The 17,724-nt window shown below is 40.8% G+C and overlaps 1 protein-coding gene across 4 annotated transcripts in view; it reads left to right on the forward strand.

Annotated features, from left to right (window-relative positions):
* Positions 1–13,435: 13,435 nt before the first annotated feature.
* Positions 13,436–17,724, forward strand: part of SYDE2 (synapse defective Rho GTPase homolog 2) — a 42,730-nt gene continuing 38,441 nt past the window's right edge. For 2 of the 4 annotated variants that reach the window (XM_007978106.3, XM_073007153.1), the window contains exon 1: positions 13,436–15,089. In XM_007978106.3, coding sequence (XP_007976297.3) covers positions 13,766–15,089 — 1,324 coding nt within the window. In that variant the 5' untranslated portion in view covers positions 13,436–13,765. The remainder of the gene's footprint in view (positions 15,090–17,724) is intronic. The other 2 variants (XM_007978104.3, XM_007978105.3) reach the window with 1 other exon arrangement.

The raw sequence follows: 17,724 nt of genomic DNA on the forward strand, positions 1-17,724 counted from the left end.
TATGTTTGTATCAGTGTCTATTATCATTTCCCAGGCAAGTTAAGATTTTCCTGGTTCCTTGTACTCCAAGTAATTTTTAAATTATTTTTATTTGTAGAGATGAGGTCTTGCTATGGTGCCCAGGCTGGTCTTGAACTCCTAACCTCAAGTGACCTCCCACTTAAGTCTTCCAAAGTGCTGGGATTACAGGTATGAGCCATCATGCCTGACTACTTCCAAGTAATTTTGGATTGTCTCTTGGACATATTGAATACCATATTCTGAATCTCTGGGTCTTATTTACATTCTATAGTGAATGTTGATTTTTTTTGGTTTGTTTTTTCAGCAGACAATTAACCTGGTTAGGTTAAGGCTGCAAGTTTCAACCCACTTTCTGTGAGCTGTGTTTCTAATGTCAGCTCAGCTTTTTAAGCCTCTGTTGTGCTATTCAGATCTGTCCCACATATAGGTTATCTGGTGGCCATTTTGGGCCCTGGATGGTGGCACGTTTGTTAGTTTGGTTTTCAAAGTCTTTGGTGTGCTCATTAGAATCAGATTCATGTTTGCAGAGCTTGCTGATGAGTTCAGGAATTCATCATCCATCTCCCCAGTTTCTATAGTTCTTTCCAGTCCCCTGGTGCTCCCTGTTTTTGTTTTTTGGCTACCAAGCTGAGGCTTTAGTTACCCATCTCTGCTGCACCCTCCTATAACTGTGCTTGCATACAGGGCCAAGTAGCAGAAGGATGAAGAGAGAGAAAAAAAAGGCAATGGGGGCCTGCCCCACTCTCCTGGGGCCACAGTTCCACCATTCAGAGACAAAGGTTCCCTTTTCTTAGAATGTTGGTTCCTGCAGGCTCCTATTGTGGTCCCCACCATCACCCCTACAAGACTGCTTGAGAATTGGAACCCAAGACAGCAGAGAGAAGAAAAAACCCCGAGGACTTCTGTACTTTCTCTGAGCATTAGGAGTTCCTATCCAGCTCTGTAACAGAAACCCAGAGGGTTTCTCCTGGAGCTCTCCCTTTTTGGGCCCCAGTGCCCACTTCCAGGTTTAAGGTTGCATTGCATTCAGGTCAAGAGATACTGGAAGAAAAAGAAAAAAAGAAGTAAACTCATCATCATTTTGGTCATCCATTGACTTCTAATCTTCCACAATCCACCTGCTACTATTCACTTTCAGAGTCTTCAAATAGGTGTGGTGCTGCATGCATTATGTCCACATTTTATAATCAGAAATGTAATACTCAAAACCCAGAACCAGAACACCCAAAACCTTGGTTTGCTTTTTGGCTTTGCAGTTATTTTATATTGTATTTGTTATGATTGCATTCTGGGGAGAAGTATCCAGACTTGTGGGTGTATGTTCGCTTTTTATTAAGAAATTTTATCTGAAAAAGAATTCTCTTGTTTCTCCTTGTCTATAATATGTGAACCAAATATAACTGTGATTCACATATTAAATACGCATTTATTTAATTTACTTCTAGGGTAAACAGAGACATAAAACTTCTCATGCCTCGGGGCAGTCTTGACTCAGGCATTGAACTCTGTTACGAGCTTTGTTCCCTTTTTATTTGAACAATCTTCAGGCACTTAATTATGAGGTTGCTGACTGGCGTGCATGGTGAAAAAAAGTTTTCAGGTTAGTGAGCCTATTCTACATTTAAAGAAAAACATTTACCACCAATATAATTTCACAGAGATCCTGGTAGAAATGACATTCCTACTGGGTCATTTGATGTTTTCATTGTAAAATAAGTTTTTAACTTTTTTCTTCCTCACATGTTATATCCAATATACTAGCAAGTACCAATGCTGTTTACAATAAAATATCACACTCTAATTGTTGTGTATTACCAGAATATTATTTTAGTACTACTTATCAAGTTGAAATATTGAAAAACATGGTTTCCAGCAACTACTCTTCACATGAAGTTGAAAACAATTCCATTTTAATAATTGTGGCTGTGGGAGTGGTTACATGAGATTTTTCTTCTTGTTTATCTTTGCTTTTCTATGTTTTTAAGTTATCTTTTTTTTTAAAAGAAAGCATCACTTTCATCAGAAAAAACATGCTTTACAAATGAGGAGACTTGTACTAGAAGCTTGGAAAACTAGGGTTGCATCCTCCTCAAACCTGAATAAACATGACTAAAATGGCTTGTCCCTTCTGGGTCTCAGCTATCTCATCTGAATGTGGTTACAATCATCTCTATTCTGCTTATTTATTTCCAAAGGTTTTAGGTGAGAATCAGACTAAGAGGTAAAGTAAAAACAGCTTACTACTCATAAAATTCTGTGCAAATATGAGGTTCCTGCTGATACTGAGATTATAATGATGCAAAATAAGGCAAGAGGGAAGTTTTATCATTACCATAGACCTTAACCCTTTTCGTAATTAGGCTAATGGTAGATTATTTAAAATTATGATATTATGCATTCCTTTCTTCTGGAAACAATTTTTGTGTGTTGTTCCCTGAAGATCAGAGGTCAAAACCTGGCAACCAGCACATGTGTTTGGTTGACCCACCCAGAGTTAGCCTATGTAGTATATTTTAAAATGTGAAACTCACTTCCTTAGCCAAAGGGGGGAAGAAAGGAACACAGGAAAAGGGTGAGGGAATGATTCTTTGTAGTTCTCCATTCTTTCAGCTGAGAAAGTACTTACTCTTTTTTACTAAGTCCTCTGGTTATGTCTAGATTTGAACACTCATTGACAGGACCTGCCTGGCCCCAGCAGGCACTGAGTTTGGAACCCTGTTGTAGATGTGTAAAATCAAGTTGTCTTTGCATGAATTCTATATTAGATTTTTCTTTTCAGAGCAATTACTGAGCTTCTATAGGGTACTGACCTCTCCAGTGACCATCACAGTGTTGCTGATGACTCTACAGGCTCCTCTTGTCTCTTAATTAAGAAGCCACTGTATTTATTTGTTTAATATGTAGACTTGAGGACTCTATTAAAAAACTAGAATATAGCAAGTGAAAGCATTTCTGACAGTGATTATGCAATGAAACATAGCTTTCAAGCTGCTCTTCTCTTGGAAAATTGTCATGTTTCTTTCTTTCTTTTTTTTTTTTTCTTGAGACAGAGTCTTGCTCCGTTGCCCAGGCTGGAGTACAGTGGTGCCAGTGCATCCAAGAACACCTGGGCTCAACTAGTGATTCCCCCAGCCACAGCCTCCCAAGTAGCTGGGACTGCAGGTGCACACCAAAATGCTAATGTGTCTGTGTGTTTGTTTTATGTTGTGTAGGGACAGAGTCTCGCTACATTTCCTAGGCTGGTCTTGAACTCCTGGGCTCAAGCTGTCCTGCCTTGGCCTCCCAAAGTGGTGGGATTACAGGCATGAGCCACTGCACCTGGCCTATACTTCATCTCAAATAAGTCAGAGAGATGGTGATTTTGTCTACTCTGATGACAAAATAGATAGTTCTATTCGTCATCTTGAATTCAGTGTTAGTGTGTGAAATAACTTTGTTAACTCTTGGATGACTTGTTTAGTAAAAATGCTAAGAAGGTGACAGGAACGTGACTTGAGACTGATGTCCAGACTTTAAAAGATAGGAAGAGGCATGCAGTGGCTGGGCCCAATGGATTCAATGAATAACACATGATGTCAGCCTTCAAGGAAAGTATACTAATGCAGAAAAGAATTTGACAATTACTGTCTTGTCTTGTGATGAGTAATTGGAGGGAGAACTCTTCAGAGCAAAGAAACTATCCTAAATTCCTGATGTGATTTATCAGTATTTATCTCAAATATACAAAAAAGTGAAATCTATCACTGCTTTGATAACCTTTTAAAAAATGTTACCTTAAAAACTTGCTTGTTTTGAAAGAATATACTTTCTTTTTTTTGAGACAGAGTCTCGCTCTGTTGCCCAGGCTGGAGTGCAATGACACAATTTTGGTTCACTGAAACCTCTGCCTCCTGGGTTCAAGTGATTCTCCTGCCTCAGCCTCCCAAGTAGCTGGGATTACAGGCGCCTGCCACCATGCCCAGCTATTTTTTTTTTTATTTTTAATAGAGACGGGGTTTCACCAGGTTAGCCAGGACTGTCTTGAACTCCTGACCTAAGAATTCACTTGAAATATGTTTCTTGGAACGTATCGTTTCTACACTGAATGGACTTATCTGGCCTTGTATACACTATGTCTCACTTTCTTGTGTGTGCCATAATTGCGTGCATGCACTACACTTTAAAACAGCAACTGAGGGCCGGGCATGGTGGCTCACACCTGTAATCCCAGCACTTTGGGAGGCCGAGGCGGGCGGATCATGAGGTCAGGAGGTTGAGACCATTCTGGCTAACATGGTGAAACCCCGTCTCTACTAAAAATACAAAAAATTAGCCAGGCGTGGTGGCAGGTGCCTGTAGTCCCAGCTACTCGGGAGGCTGAGGCAGGAGAATGGCGTGAACCAGCTTGCAGTGAGCCGAGATCGCGCCACTGCACACCAGCCTGGGCAACAGAGTGAAACTCCATCTCAAAACAAAAACAAAAACACCAAAAAACAGCAACTGGGATAAAATTGAGGTGTTTCTACAGTAAAATTATAGAGTCATTAATAATTGTATGTGCTCTTATGAAAATGAGGCTGGTAGGAAAATAACTGATTTTTTATGGTAAAAATAATCCAGCTTCCTCTGGACCACCAAAAACAGTTAATAAATATGTGTGTACCTACAGTTCCCTCTTTACATATAATTGAATTGTTGGAAGATAATTTTAATCAGGAAAGAAGTTAACGGGTAGTTTTGGTTTGTGTTTTTCCCCCTTAATTGGTTTTCTGCTATTTCTAAAATGTTACATAATATATAGCTCCTTACCCTCTACCTTAGGGAAAATTGTTCAGTAAAAGAATACAAAAGGCTAAAGATGTGTTTACTTACCTATATTTTTCAGTGTAATTATGGTTTTTCCAGGTAATTTTTTGCTTATAAGGGTAATGTTCTTTGGTTTTGTTTACATGAAAGAACCATGAGTTTCTAGCAGGAAATGAAAGTAGGCTGTTATTTCTAAATGCTGAAAAACGTTTTTGTTTTCTTGGTGGAAGTGAGAGATTGAGGGGGCCAGAAGTCTTGTTTAATTTTGTAAGTCTGTATATGAATTCTTTGGTAGTTGATAGAGAAAAGTGAACTTTAAGAAGTCATTTGTATTCATTTGTTGAGTAGATAATTGGTCCTCCATATCTGTGGGTTCTGCATCCATGAATTCAACCAACCTCAGATTTAAAATATTTTCAAAAAAATTTCCACAAAGTTCCAAAAACCAAAACTCGAATTTGCCATCCACTGAGTACTGTGTTGAATCCACTTGAATGAAGTGATACGTAGGCATTGTATTAGGTATTATAAGTAATCTGGAGATGATTTACAGTAGACAGAAGGATGTGCCTAGGTTACATGAAAATGCTATGCCATTTTATATAAGGGATTTGAGCATCTGTGAATTTTGGTATCTGAGTGGGATTCTAGAACCAATCCACCCAGGATACCGAACGAAAACTCTACAGAATCAAAGGTTTTATGAAAAACCAGCATTTGGAAATGTGACAGTATTTCTGACAACAATTACCCAATGAAGTATCTTTCAAGCTATTTGTATCTCCAATATTCTCTTAAAAGTTCCAATAAAACATTTTGTTTTTTGTTAAGATTTTCCATGAATATTAGTTGGGAGGAGAGCTAATGACAAAAAGGCAGGGAGTTTCGCCAGCCTGGCCAATGTGGTGAAACCCTGTCTCTACTAGAAAAATACAAAAATCGGCTGGGTGTGGTGGCAGGCGCCTGTAGTCCTAGCTACTCAAGAGGTTGAAGCAGGAGAATTGCTTGAACCCTGGAGGCAGAAGTTGCAGTGAGCCGACATCGTGCCACTGCACTCCAGCCTGGGTAAGAGAGTGAGACTCCATCTCAAAATACTGCTGCTGCTACTACTACTACTACTACTACTACTACTACTACTACTACTACTACTACTAATGCAAGAAAATAGTCCTCTTTTTAAAAATTGAGATAAAATTTGCATACTATAAAATTCACCATGTTAAAGTCTAGCATATTGACAAGTTTGTGCAATAATTATCACAATCTAATTTCAGAGCATTTTCATCACGCTAGGAAGAAACCCCATGTCCTTTAGGAATCATTCATTATTTCCTTCTTCCCCCAGCCTTGAGCAGCTACTAATCTACTTTCTGCCTCTACGGATGTGCCTATCTGGACAGTTCATATAAATGGAATCATACTATGTGATCTTTTGTGTCTGGCCTCTTTCACTTAGTGTAATGTTTTTGTTTTTTATTTTTTTGAGACAGGGTCTTGCTCTGTCATCCAGGCTGGAGGGCAGTGGCACAATCTAGCCTCACTGAAGCCTCAACCACCGAGACTCAGGTGATCCTCCCACCTCAGCCTCCCGAGTAGCTGGGACTACAGGCACAGGCCATATCTCTAGCTAATTCTTTGTATTTTTTATAGAGACAGAATCCCACTATGTTGCCAAGGTTGGTCTCGAACTTCACTTGCCTTGGCCTCGAAAAATGCTGGGATTACAGGCGTGAGCCACCAGGATTGGCTGGAACATAATGTCTTCAAGTTCATCTACCTTGACTGTTACCTCTTTTAATTCTCTTAACAACACCCTGTGAAACAATGGCAAACCAATTTTACCATGAAGGACATGGAAACATATATTTACTTGTTCTTGGGCACAACAATCACACTTTCATTCAACAAACATGTATGGGGCACCTATGCCTGACAGAAATATTCTGCAAAGTGAGGTTCTGGCATTTAGAAGGTGGCAATACCACAAATAAATGGACATCCAATATAATGTTAAATAGTAATAAGTATAATAAAGAAAAATAAAGCAAAATGAGGTGGATAGGAAATGCAGAGGGTATTATTTTAGATGGTGGGGGAGTCAGGGAAGGTCTCTCTGAGGAGATAACATTTGAAATGAGACCTGAATGGAAGGAGGTAGTAGGTCATGAAGAAATCATTTCAGGCAGAGGAAACAGCAGATGCAAAGGTCTTGAGGCAGGAGTGCATTTAGTGAGCAATGAGGAAGCCAGTGTGAATGGATGGCAGTGAGAGGAGAGGGGTGAGGAGAGAGGTAGAAGCAGCCAGAGATTTGGCCTCGGTTAGGGGCAGGGGCAGCCCTATTGTAACAGGGCAGCAGGCACATGGCAGAGTATTAGAGTACAGATAAAACATGCTGGTAGAGCTGGTGGTGGAAGGATAAGGAAACTCTCTCCTGAGTGTCTATCTCAGTGTAACAAGAAGAAGAGTGATAACTGAGAGTGAGGAGAGGGTGGTGGTGTCAGAAACTTGAGAAGAGAGTGAATGGACCAGGGATATTTAGTGAAGTTATCTAGCAACACCTGGGGACTCTTTGTGATGTGATTTTCTCCAGCCACATTTAAGCCTTCCAAGTGCCAATGCAGAGTATGAAGGAAAATCAGTTTCAACCAGGGCTGAGGTTGTGCCAAGTGAGTAGGACAATGGGAGAGACAACAGTCTGGGTGCAGTGGCTCACGCCTGTAATTCCAGCACTTTGGGAGGCAGAAGAGGGAGGATCACTTGAGGACAGAAGTTCGAGACCAACCTGGGATATATAGTGAGACCCCATCTCTACAAAAAAGACAAAACGAAGACTTCTATCAAGAGGGACAACAGAGCATGGTGATATATGCAAGGGAGTGATTCCACAAGGACCATGCAATCTCAACAGAGAAAGCAGGGAGGAAAGGACAGAAGGGGAATGATAAAGACTGTAGGTTAGTGGGATGGAGTTAATGGAGTCTGACTGCCAGAAGGAGGGAGCTGGAAAATAGGAAGTGATATTTTGAGAGTTTGTAGTTACTGGTTATGACAAAGTCTAAAGTAAGACTCTAGGACTGTGAGGCTGAGGTGGGTGGAGGTTAAGATTATTAGAGAAGAGAAACTTAAGAAAACAAGAGACCAGGGTACTGGATGGACCCTTTTGTGAATAATGAAATCACCAAGAGGATGACAAGAAAAATGGTGAAGAAAAGGAAATAATGAGAGAGACACTAGAATGGAGGGAAGTTCGTGGATAACTACAAAAAGCAGATGACTATAAACAGCAAAAAGCAGTAGTATCGTTTAATGTCATGTATTTCAAAAGAGCTGCAGACTTTTAGAAAGGGGGAATAATGGTCTGGAATTAGCAAAGATGAGCAAGAGTTCATTTCCCTGATCAGTGGTTTTGGTGTATATGACTGATAAAGTTAGGATTTAAACTAGTTCTGTCTGATTTCCAGTCATTTCCATTACACCACCTCAGGTCTGGATTGGAATTATAGTTCTTGGACCTAGATTTCAACATTCTCTTACCATCTCTGCATTTGGCTGCCCTCAAAGTTGTGTTGCTTTAAACAGTTGCCAGGATCTATTATAAAAGTCTGATTCATGTTAAGATTTTAAAAATATATTCTGGAAAATTTCAAACATGTACAGAAACAATCCCCCATGTAGCCATCACCCAATTTCAATACTTACTAGCCCAAAATTCACCCTCATTCTTCCACATCCTCAGTCTCCTTCCTCTGCAATTACTTTGAAAAAAAATCCCTGGCTTTATATCTTGTCATCCATATTTCAATATTCACCTCTAAAAGATAAAGTGCTATTTGTCAAAAAATCGCATCTAAAATTACAATAATTCTTCAATATCATCAAATATCGAGTTCAAATCTTCCTGTTTTTTTTTAAACAGATGTTTGTTCAGATCAGACTCCAAATAAAGTCCATTCCCTACAATTGGTTAATATGTTGAAGAAACTGCGGCCTTTGTCCTGTAGCTTCCCACAGTCTGGGTTTTGTTGATTGCATCCCAATGGTGTTATTTAACATGCTTCTTTGTTTTCTATAATTCCTGGAAATCGGTAATCAAATCTTGAGACTGGTCAGACACAGGTTTTATTTTTCTAAGAACTCTAACATGAATAAAATCATAGGTGGTGGTGTATACTTGATCAGAGGCTACAGGTCAGGTTGTCTGTCTCTGTGATGTTAGAAGACACTGGTGATTTTTGCCTAGATCCATTATTTCAAAATGGCAACCTTGTATCAATTTTTCTTCATTTATTAGATAGACAACTTTGAAACAGAGCAAGTTCCCTTCATGAACTAATTTGTTACCCTGAAGTCCAATGATGTGATTTAGGAAAGGCAGCCTACACTTTCCCTTTTCTCACTGCCTATTTACTTTGGAAACAGGCTTATCTGAGTGCATATTTTGTCTTTAATGTACTTAAAGCTTGTCCTATGTTTAAAACCAAAGTACATTTCAGAATGCACTTTTGCACTGTAGTGTAATATGAATAGATTTATCATTAAATGGAAATAAAGGATTTAGTTCTAACACCCTTGAGTTGGACTGTACTGAGAAGCATTCAAATGTTTAACAAGCAGCTTCCCAATGTTCAGATGCATTTCACAAAAGCTCATAAACTATTAAACTCTTTTCTGAAAGGTGACCAACTAAATAATTTATAAAAACAAAGGTTCAAGCCAGTGCAAGGATTATTACATCAACTGTCTAGTCTCTTTTTCTATTCAAAGAAATAACACAGGAGTGTAGTGTCTATGGAATCAGACAGATGGGATTTGAATTCTTCTTTACTTGCTATGGTGAGCTTGGGCAAGTTACTCTATAATCCCAAATATATTAATATAATAAGAGATTCTGAAATATCAGTGACTATTCTAAAGCATACATTTCTAAAACATCAGAAAATACATGTGCATTTAGCAAAAGCGAAAGTCTCTTTTTTACTACTTTGTTTTTCTTTGCATTTTGAGGCAGAGTGTTGTTCTGTCACCCAGGCTGCAGTGCAGTGGCACCATCTTGGCTCACTGCAACCTCTACCTCCTGGGCTCAAGTGAATCTCGTGACTCGCCCTCCTAAGTAGCTGGGATTACAGTCGTGAGCCATCACGCCCAGCTAATTTTTGTAATTTTAGTAGAGATACGGTTTCTATGCTGGCCAGGCTGGTCTCGAACTCCCAGCTTCAAGTGATCCACCCACCTTAGCCTCCCAAAGAGCTGGGATTACAGGCATGAGTCACCAGACCCAGCCTATCTTTTTTATTACTTTGGTTGGGGTGGGGATGGGTTAAGCAATATTGCAAACTGCCAGATATTATTAATTACGAAACAGTAAAAATTGCTGTACTGAGAACATGTCATCCTTGATTCTCAGTGCAGTGTTAGTGTAGTCAGCTTTAGACTGAAGTACATTTTACTTCATACTAATGGAGTTGCACGGCAGACCAGGGAGGTCTACTCCAGGGCATCCCTTTAAGGCAGAGTACTAGACAAATGGTAGAGCTAAATTTGCCTTTGGTTCTGCTAAGAGTATAATGGAAGACTGAACATCAGTGAGACAGATATGCACTCTAAATTGACTAGAAAACAACCATAACACAACTAAACACTTCCCTTCTATTACTGTTAAATCTAGCCCTCTGCCTCAACCTGCCCTGCTTTTTTCCCCCTTCTCCCAGATTGAGTCAGTGCTACTCCATCCCTAATTCAGATCCCTGCCTTACTGGAGCCCTGTTATCCCATAGTTGTTGTATCTTTTGTGACAGTGCCAACACATAGTTGTTAATTCATGGGGCATCAAAATGATTTCCAAGTCACTAAGAAACAAATATAAACACTGAAAAATGATTCCCATCCCCTAATTTTCATGGGAATCTATGAATTAGAAAGATATGAAAATTGAGATAAGTAGGGGAATAGTATACAAATTGTTAAAAAAGATTTTACAAAGTATAGTTTATGTTCATATCTTGTCATTACCTTAATTATATTAGGCATAATATAAGTTTTGTGGGCACTGTCTCTTTAGAATTACATTTTTACCAACTTTTTATTGATGTGTAATGCACATACAGAAAAGTAGAATTTACATTATTAAGGTCTTTAAATAGTGTCACATGGCCATGACTGCCTTATTAATTTCTGTTGTGATGCAAAATATGATTAAAATTGTGAATTCATGTGTTAGAACATTCTCAACTTTAAAGTAGCATTAAGTTCAGTTGTGGTATGCTGCATCAAACTTAGTTCTGAGTAACGCCTAGAACAATGCACAGTATTTTATATTGGCCAATAACCAATGTTTTATAACTCCTGAACAAGTGGATAAACTGAATTCAGTATGAAGTTCAATCTAGATCTTCAAGGTTATATTTTTCTACTCATATATATCTATCTGTATATAGATATAAATGCAGCGAATAGTGTTCTTAACAACTATGTTAACTACAGAGAATAAAAAGATTTTGCAACAGAGTTGGAATGGAAACAATTTCTAAGATAGAGATCAAATTGTGTTTAGAGAACCATTATTGGCAACTTTGCTATCGGTCATTTCCTGTGGGAATATTTCACTGGGACATAGTTTTATGCTTTGACTATTCATTAAATAGCCTGGGGCCCATGGAATGAAAATATTGTAGAACTATAAATATCAATATATGCAAATTATAGTGTAACATTTCATCACATTTCATTGCATTTTCTTAGATACGAATTAAGATTATTTAACAAACTGTGTCTCTTACTCATCGCAGAAAGAATTTTAAAACAACACTAATATAGCATGGTCTAGTGGAGAGTTAGGCAATAGACTGGAACTAAAGCCACTTGTTCTAAATTAAAATTGATACTAATTCAAAAATGTTTATTCATCATGTACAATACATAAGATGCTAAATTTATACTCCTGTAAAGAATATAAAAGTCAATTATAAACAGTTTCTGCCCTTAGGGAGTTTATGAATTTTCTTGTGAAGGAGAAAGAGCATGTATACAAATTGTATACAACAAAAAACAGTAACTATACTATGAGTGGGTGGGAATAAAGTACTATTGAAGTTTAGAAGAACTTGAGTTCCTGTCTGGAGATCCGAGATGACTTCATAAAGAATGTGGTTGAGCCAAGTTTTATTATTTTATTTTTATTTTTTTGAGACAGAGTCTCCCTCAGTCATCCAGGCTGGAATGAAGGGGCGTGATCTCAGCTCACTACAGCTTCAACCTCACAGGTTCAAGCGATCCTCCCACCGCGGCCTCTAGAGTAGCTAGGACCAGAGGTGCACACCACCACATCTGGCCCTTTTTTTTGTTTGTTTTGTTTTTGTTTTCGTTTCTCATAGAGACCAGGTTGTGCCATGTTGTCCAGACTGGTCTTGAACTCCTGGGCTCAAGCAATCTGCCCATCTCGGCCTCTCAAAGTGCTAAGATTACAGGCATGAGCCACCCCATCTGGCCTAGAGCAGAGTTTTATAGAGTGGGTAAGATTTCTGCAAATCTTCTCTCTTATCTGCAAATCTCAGATGCAGATACAATTATTCCAGGAAGCGGAGACTAGGTACTAATAAAAGTAGTATAGTCAAAGCACATTCAGAGATTGGAGCCATTGGACAACAAAAAAACAAAACTGACATAGGAAAATATACTGCAGCTGGAAATAAGGTAAATTAAGGCAAAATTACTTCATTTTATTCAGTAATGCAAGCATTTATTTCTTCAACAAATTTTTCTTAAGTATTTGAGTATCTACTAAGTGCAGGTACTGTGCTGTTAGTACATTTGTAACTCAGAAAAAGGCCCTTTCTACTATGTAAACACTAAAAAAAGTAACTCAAATCAGGGATGATAGCACGACTGATTCTTGTCAATCACTGAATCAATTAATCTCTGGCAATGAGGGGTACTTTAGTTTGCAACTGCTACCCAGAACCTGGAATTTAATGTTTTTGGGAGATGGCTGGTATTTCCAGATTACACTGTGTCTCAATTTCAATTCAATTGCTTCTCAACTCACTATTTAAATTAAAATGAAGTGTTAGCTTTTTTATATCAGAAAGCTGCAAACCTGATAGTCTTGTAGGTAGGGTGATGGGGGACATTATATTCGTGGCTTCATTTTACAAGTTTTGGCTGATGTAAGAATTAATTTTGTTAGTATGCATTAATTGAAAGAAAGAAGGAAAAACAGATTTAAAAGCGACATCGGTGGGTGGGTTTTGCTTTGTTTTTAATAAAAAGACTCTTATAGAAAAGGAATCGCTGCAAATTTCTTTTAAATAGCTAGCTCTCTGGGCAATTAAAATGATTGATACATTTCTAGAACACACACACGGAGATACACCTGCACTCATACTTTGTCCGTCAAAACAATCTTTGTTTTCTCTCAAGCTAGGACTTGCTATGCCTAAGACACACCTCGTGCAGGGGTGGCGGTGAAGGTGCTGGGGTGACAGCCAGGAGGGCACTTTCCCTTTCTCCGGCTCCCTAACCAAAACTTTGCAGGTACCAGCCCAGACTCACGTTCCCGCTCGTTCTTCTTTCCTCTGCCTCAACTCTCTCCGCACTCTTCGCGCTCTGTGCGCCCACCCCTGCTTCCGTCGATCAGCTTCAGCCGACCTACTACCCACCTCCCGGCCTGCGACCTCAGCCTCCACCTGCACCACTCGCCCACCCCGGGAACCCACCTCTGCGGCCCCCAGCCCGCGCATCCCGTCGCGGCCCGGGGCTCCGGGGCATGCGCGTTGCGGCTCCACAGCCCTCCCCCACGCCTTCCCGCGGCAGAGTTATGCCAAGTATGTGAGGAGCCGGCTAGGGCCAGCGCCGGTCATGGGGAGCCGCCGCCGCCTCCGCCTCCGCGAGCGCGGATTTCTCCGCAGCGGGTCTCCGACCTCTCCCCACGGCTGGGGTGAGCCTCGCGGCTAAGGCAGAGGAGATGGCGGACCCTCTGAGGAGGACGCTGTCCAGGCTCCGGGGAAGGCGGGGTCCCCGCGGCGCCGGGGGGCTAGGGCTCCGGGCAGCAGCGGCAGCTGCGGTGGCGGCCTCTTCGGCAGCCGCGGGAGACGCCTGGGGTGCCGCAGACACCCCCCAACGTGAGCACGCCGGGGGAGCCGGGCCGAGCCTACAGCAGCCCCCGCCGTCACCTGCGGCGTGGGGTCCTGGCGCGCGGGTCCCCGGAGGGCACCCGGAGCAGTCGGGGGCCCTCGGGCCTCGGCCGCGCTGTGGGCAGGAGGCCGCCCCCTGGAGCCATGCCTCTCTGCACGCCCCCGAGGGCTCCGAGGGCAGCGGAGAGGAGGAGGAAGGGGACGAGGACGAAGACGACTACGACGCCGACTACTACGAAAACCTGCCCGGCGGCTCGCAGCCTGCGCCCGAGCCTGAGGGGGCGGAGGCGGAACGGCGTCCCCCGCCTCCCCCAGCGGCGGGCTCCTCCCTGGGGGCGGAGGGCGGCCGCCTGGAGACAGGCAGGCTGCGGACCCAGTTGCGAGAGGCCTATTATCTGCTGATCCAGGCCATGCACGACCTGCCCCCTGACTCGGGCGCGCGGCGGGGCGGCGGGGGCTTGGCGGATCACGGCTTCCCCGCGGGAGCCCGGGCTCCCGGCCAGCCGCCTTCCCGCGGCGCTGCGGACCGCCGAGCCTGTCCCCGAGACGGGGAGCGGAGAGGCGGCGGACGGCCTCGGCAGCAGGTGTCCCCGCCCCGGTGGCCTCAGAGGGAGTCGGGGGGAGGCCAGCTGCGGACTCCTCGGATGCGGCTGTCCTGCAGCAGAAGCCTCGAGAGCCTCCGGGTGGGTGCCAAGCCGCTTCCCTTCCAGCGGTGGCCGAGCGACAGCTGGATCAGGTGCGGCGCGCACGGGGACTGGGACGAGCCCCCGCCACGTGGAGGCAGGATGGACGACTGGAGTGGGGACCGCGCCCGGGCGGCTGCACCCATCGACCTCCAGCCTCCAGGCTCCAAGGACCACGGCTGCTCCTCGGGAAGCCCTTTCAGGGATCCAGCGGGGTCCTCTGTGATACGCAGCGGCAAAGGAGACCGCCGGGAAGGCCCCTCCTTCCTCAAGCCGCCTGCAGTGACAGTCAAGAAGCTGCAGAAGTGGATGTACAAAGGGCGTCTGCTGTCCCTGGGAATGAAGGGTCGTGCCCGTGGGACGGCCCCCAAAGTCACAGGAACGCAGGCAGCCTCCCCAAATGTGGGCGCTTTGAAAGTGCGTGAAAACAGTGTCCTGTCGGTGCCCCCACACCAAAGAATTACGCTGACAGGTAGGATACTTTGCGATCAAATAGCTAGCACCGCGAGCTTTACTGTTTATCGAGTGGGCTTCTGTCTTAAAAGCCAAGAAAAAGGTATGTTTTTGCAGACAGGTACGTTACCGGGCCAAAGTAAGTGTCATGTAAGTGGCAGCTTAAAGTAATTTCGAGGTTACTTAATATAATGCATTTACTCCTTTTGCTTTTTGTTTTGTTTTTTAATCAGACAGTGGCATGAAGAATTGGGGTTGTGTTTCTTCTCGAAAAACCAGTGTGCCTATTCCCTAACTATTACGTGAATGAGTAAAGGTTAAGTTTAACACACTTTTAGTAGGTTTACAGATGGGAGGTACTGTCTTGATTTTTTGTTTTTTGTAGCTCTAGGCAAATCCATAGACTTTTGTGGAGTTTGTGAATTTGAATTTGATTCAAAGTAGATTTTATAGGCTTCATAAACTGTCATTTTACTCATTACAACTTTTTTTTGTCTGTCCCAGGCACGCACACACATGCATACATACACACAACCAAAACCCCAAACAAATCAAACAAAAAAAACCTACCATAAGTAGAATTTTTTAGTCAGGTATTATTTCACATACACCATCTCTCCACCTGCCTACCTTCACCAAAGAAACCCCAACAAAGTAAGTAATCTTTTTATTGTGAAAAATCAAGGACACTAACATTTTAATCAAAAGAAAAATGTCCCTTAGGTACTTTTTTTTTTTTTTAAAGCAGTCATTTGCAAACTTAAAATCTATTTATATGAGAATTAGTTTTTTAAAAAGTATATTGATCCTTATAATAGGATTATGCTCCCTATTTTGTATGTGCATGATTTTTAACTATCACTGAAGGTTAAGGTTATCAATGCTAGAAACCTGTGAATTATGTTGTAAATATCAAAATATCTTTCCTGAAAGGAGTATAATATCTTCAAAGTGAGCCAAAACAACATGGTCTTTTGAATACTCTTACATATAAAAATTTTTAGTGAGCATAAAGACTTATAAGTCAGGAATAATTTTGAAAACATTAAATCTTGAAATGTAAAAGGTATTCACAGTACTTGGCTGTTTCTCTGTTAGTAATTACAAATCATACAGGACTGGATTTATACACATTAACTTTGTTTAACCAATAAACACACAACAGTGGGGAGAAACAAAGTTCACAAAACTTCTTATCAAACAATGAAGACAAATCAAATGATTCATTCAAAGTGTGTGCCAACTTGCAAAGTTTTTTCCTGTCTATACAGCTCTAATACATACCTGTCAAATTTTTTCTCAAGGTTAAATATTCCATTTCACTTGAACAAAAGGATAGTAGAATGTAAATTCTTTAAGAGAGGTGTACTTTATACTAAGTTCATATTCAACATGCATTTCCAGGAGTAATTTGTAATCATTTATTATATGTTATTGCCACAATATTTTTACTTCCTCGACTTTGGCTTAGTTTTAACTCTTGGTACCATAGTTGAATTTCATCCATAACAAAAAAGAGTCAAATATTTTTCACCCTTTTGTTGCAGTGCTAAAACATTTACCATGTGATGGCTTTTAATGCCCTCAGTAGTAAACATTTAAGGATTTTTAAAGTAATAAATATAGTTCCTTTAAGAATGAATTTGATTTTTGCATTAAGCAACTAAGTGAAACTGCTTAGAAATTAAAATGAAACAGAATTATATGATAGTATTTTAGATATTTTATGAGAAATCTAAGCCAAAGCTACCATAATCTCTGGTTTAAACAACTCTCAGATGTTCCTTCCTTTTAAATCACTAATTCATCTTTCAGGAGAGATGAAAATAATTTGTGCAGTGTTTACATATCTAGTATAGATTTGGAGAGCTTTTTAAAAAATTATTTTTCATAAAGTGTAGTTGGTCTTATTAAGACCATCTGGATACATTAGGTGGTTCTCATATAATTTTTATAGCCCCAAAATGGAGATATGCTGTCATTTAATAACAACAACAAGAAAAAGAACAGAGAGATTAAGCAGTTTGCCCAAGATCACTCAATTGGTACCTGTATATGGATTCAGACTACTATGTGGATTCAAACTCAAGGTGTCATAAGTTTGAAAAAAGCCCCTATTTATATAAGATCAGAGACTCGAGAGTTCTTTAAAGGTCTGATCCTATTCATTCTATTAAATTGCTTGGATTGAGGATATGGGTGAATTTCAACAAGGCATAAGGGGTAAGTAACTTCCTCAAAGTTGCAAAGAAGATGGGAGACTCTTAGGCTAAGTTTAAGGATATTTTAAAAAGTAATTGCTGTATCCATTTTAAACTTTTACCTTTAAATATTTACTTATTTCAAATTGATGTTACTTGACTTCTACTTTTAAATCACGTTTTCTGCAAAACTTACTTGGAGCGGTCTAGATGAACCAGTACATTCTTGTTTATGTAAAGATGTTAAATATCCGAAATGGTTTATAGCACATTTTTCTGTACAATATTATTCATGGGATATTTTCTGTCAAAATAAAATTATATTTAGAATTTGTAATACCGAATAATTATTCAGTGAAATGGAGATACTTAATCTGTATAGGTATTGTGAAAATTTTTGAGACTATATGACAAACGGAAACACAAATGATTTTCTATTTTGATTTCTGGCTC

This window comes from Chlorocebus sabaeus, chromosome 20, assembly GCF_047675955.1.
Source record: "Chlorocebus sabaeus isolate Y175 chromosome 20, mChlSab1.0.hap1, whole genome shotgun sequence".
Classification (NCBI taxonomy): Eukaryota; Metazoa; Chordata; class Mammalia; order Primates; family Cercopithecidae; genus Chlorocebus; species Chlorocebus sabaeus.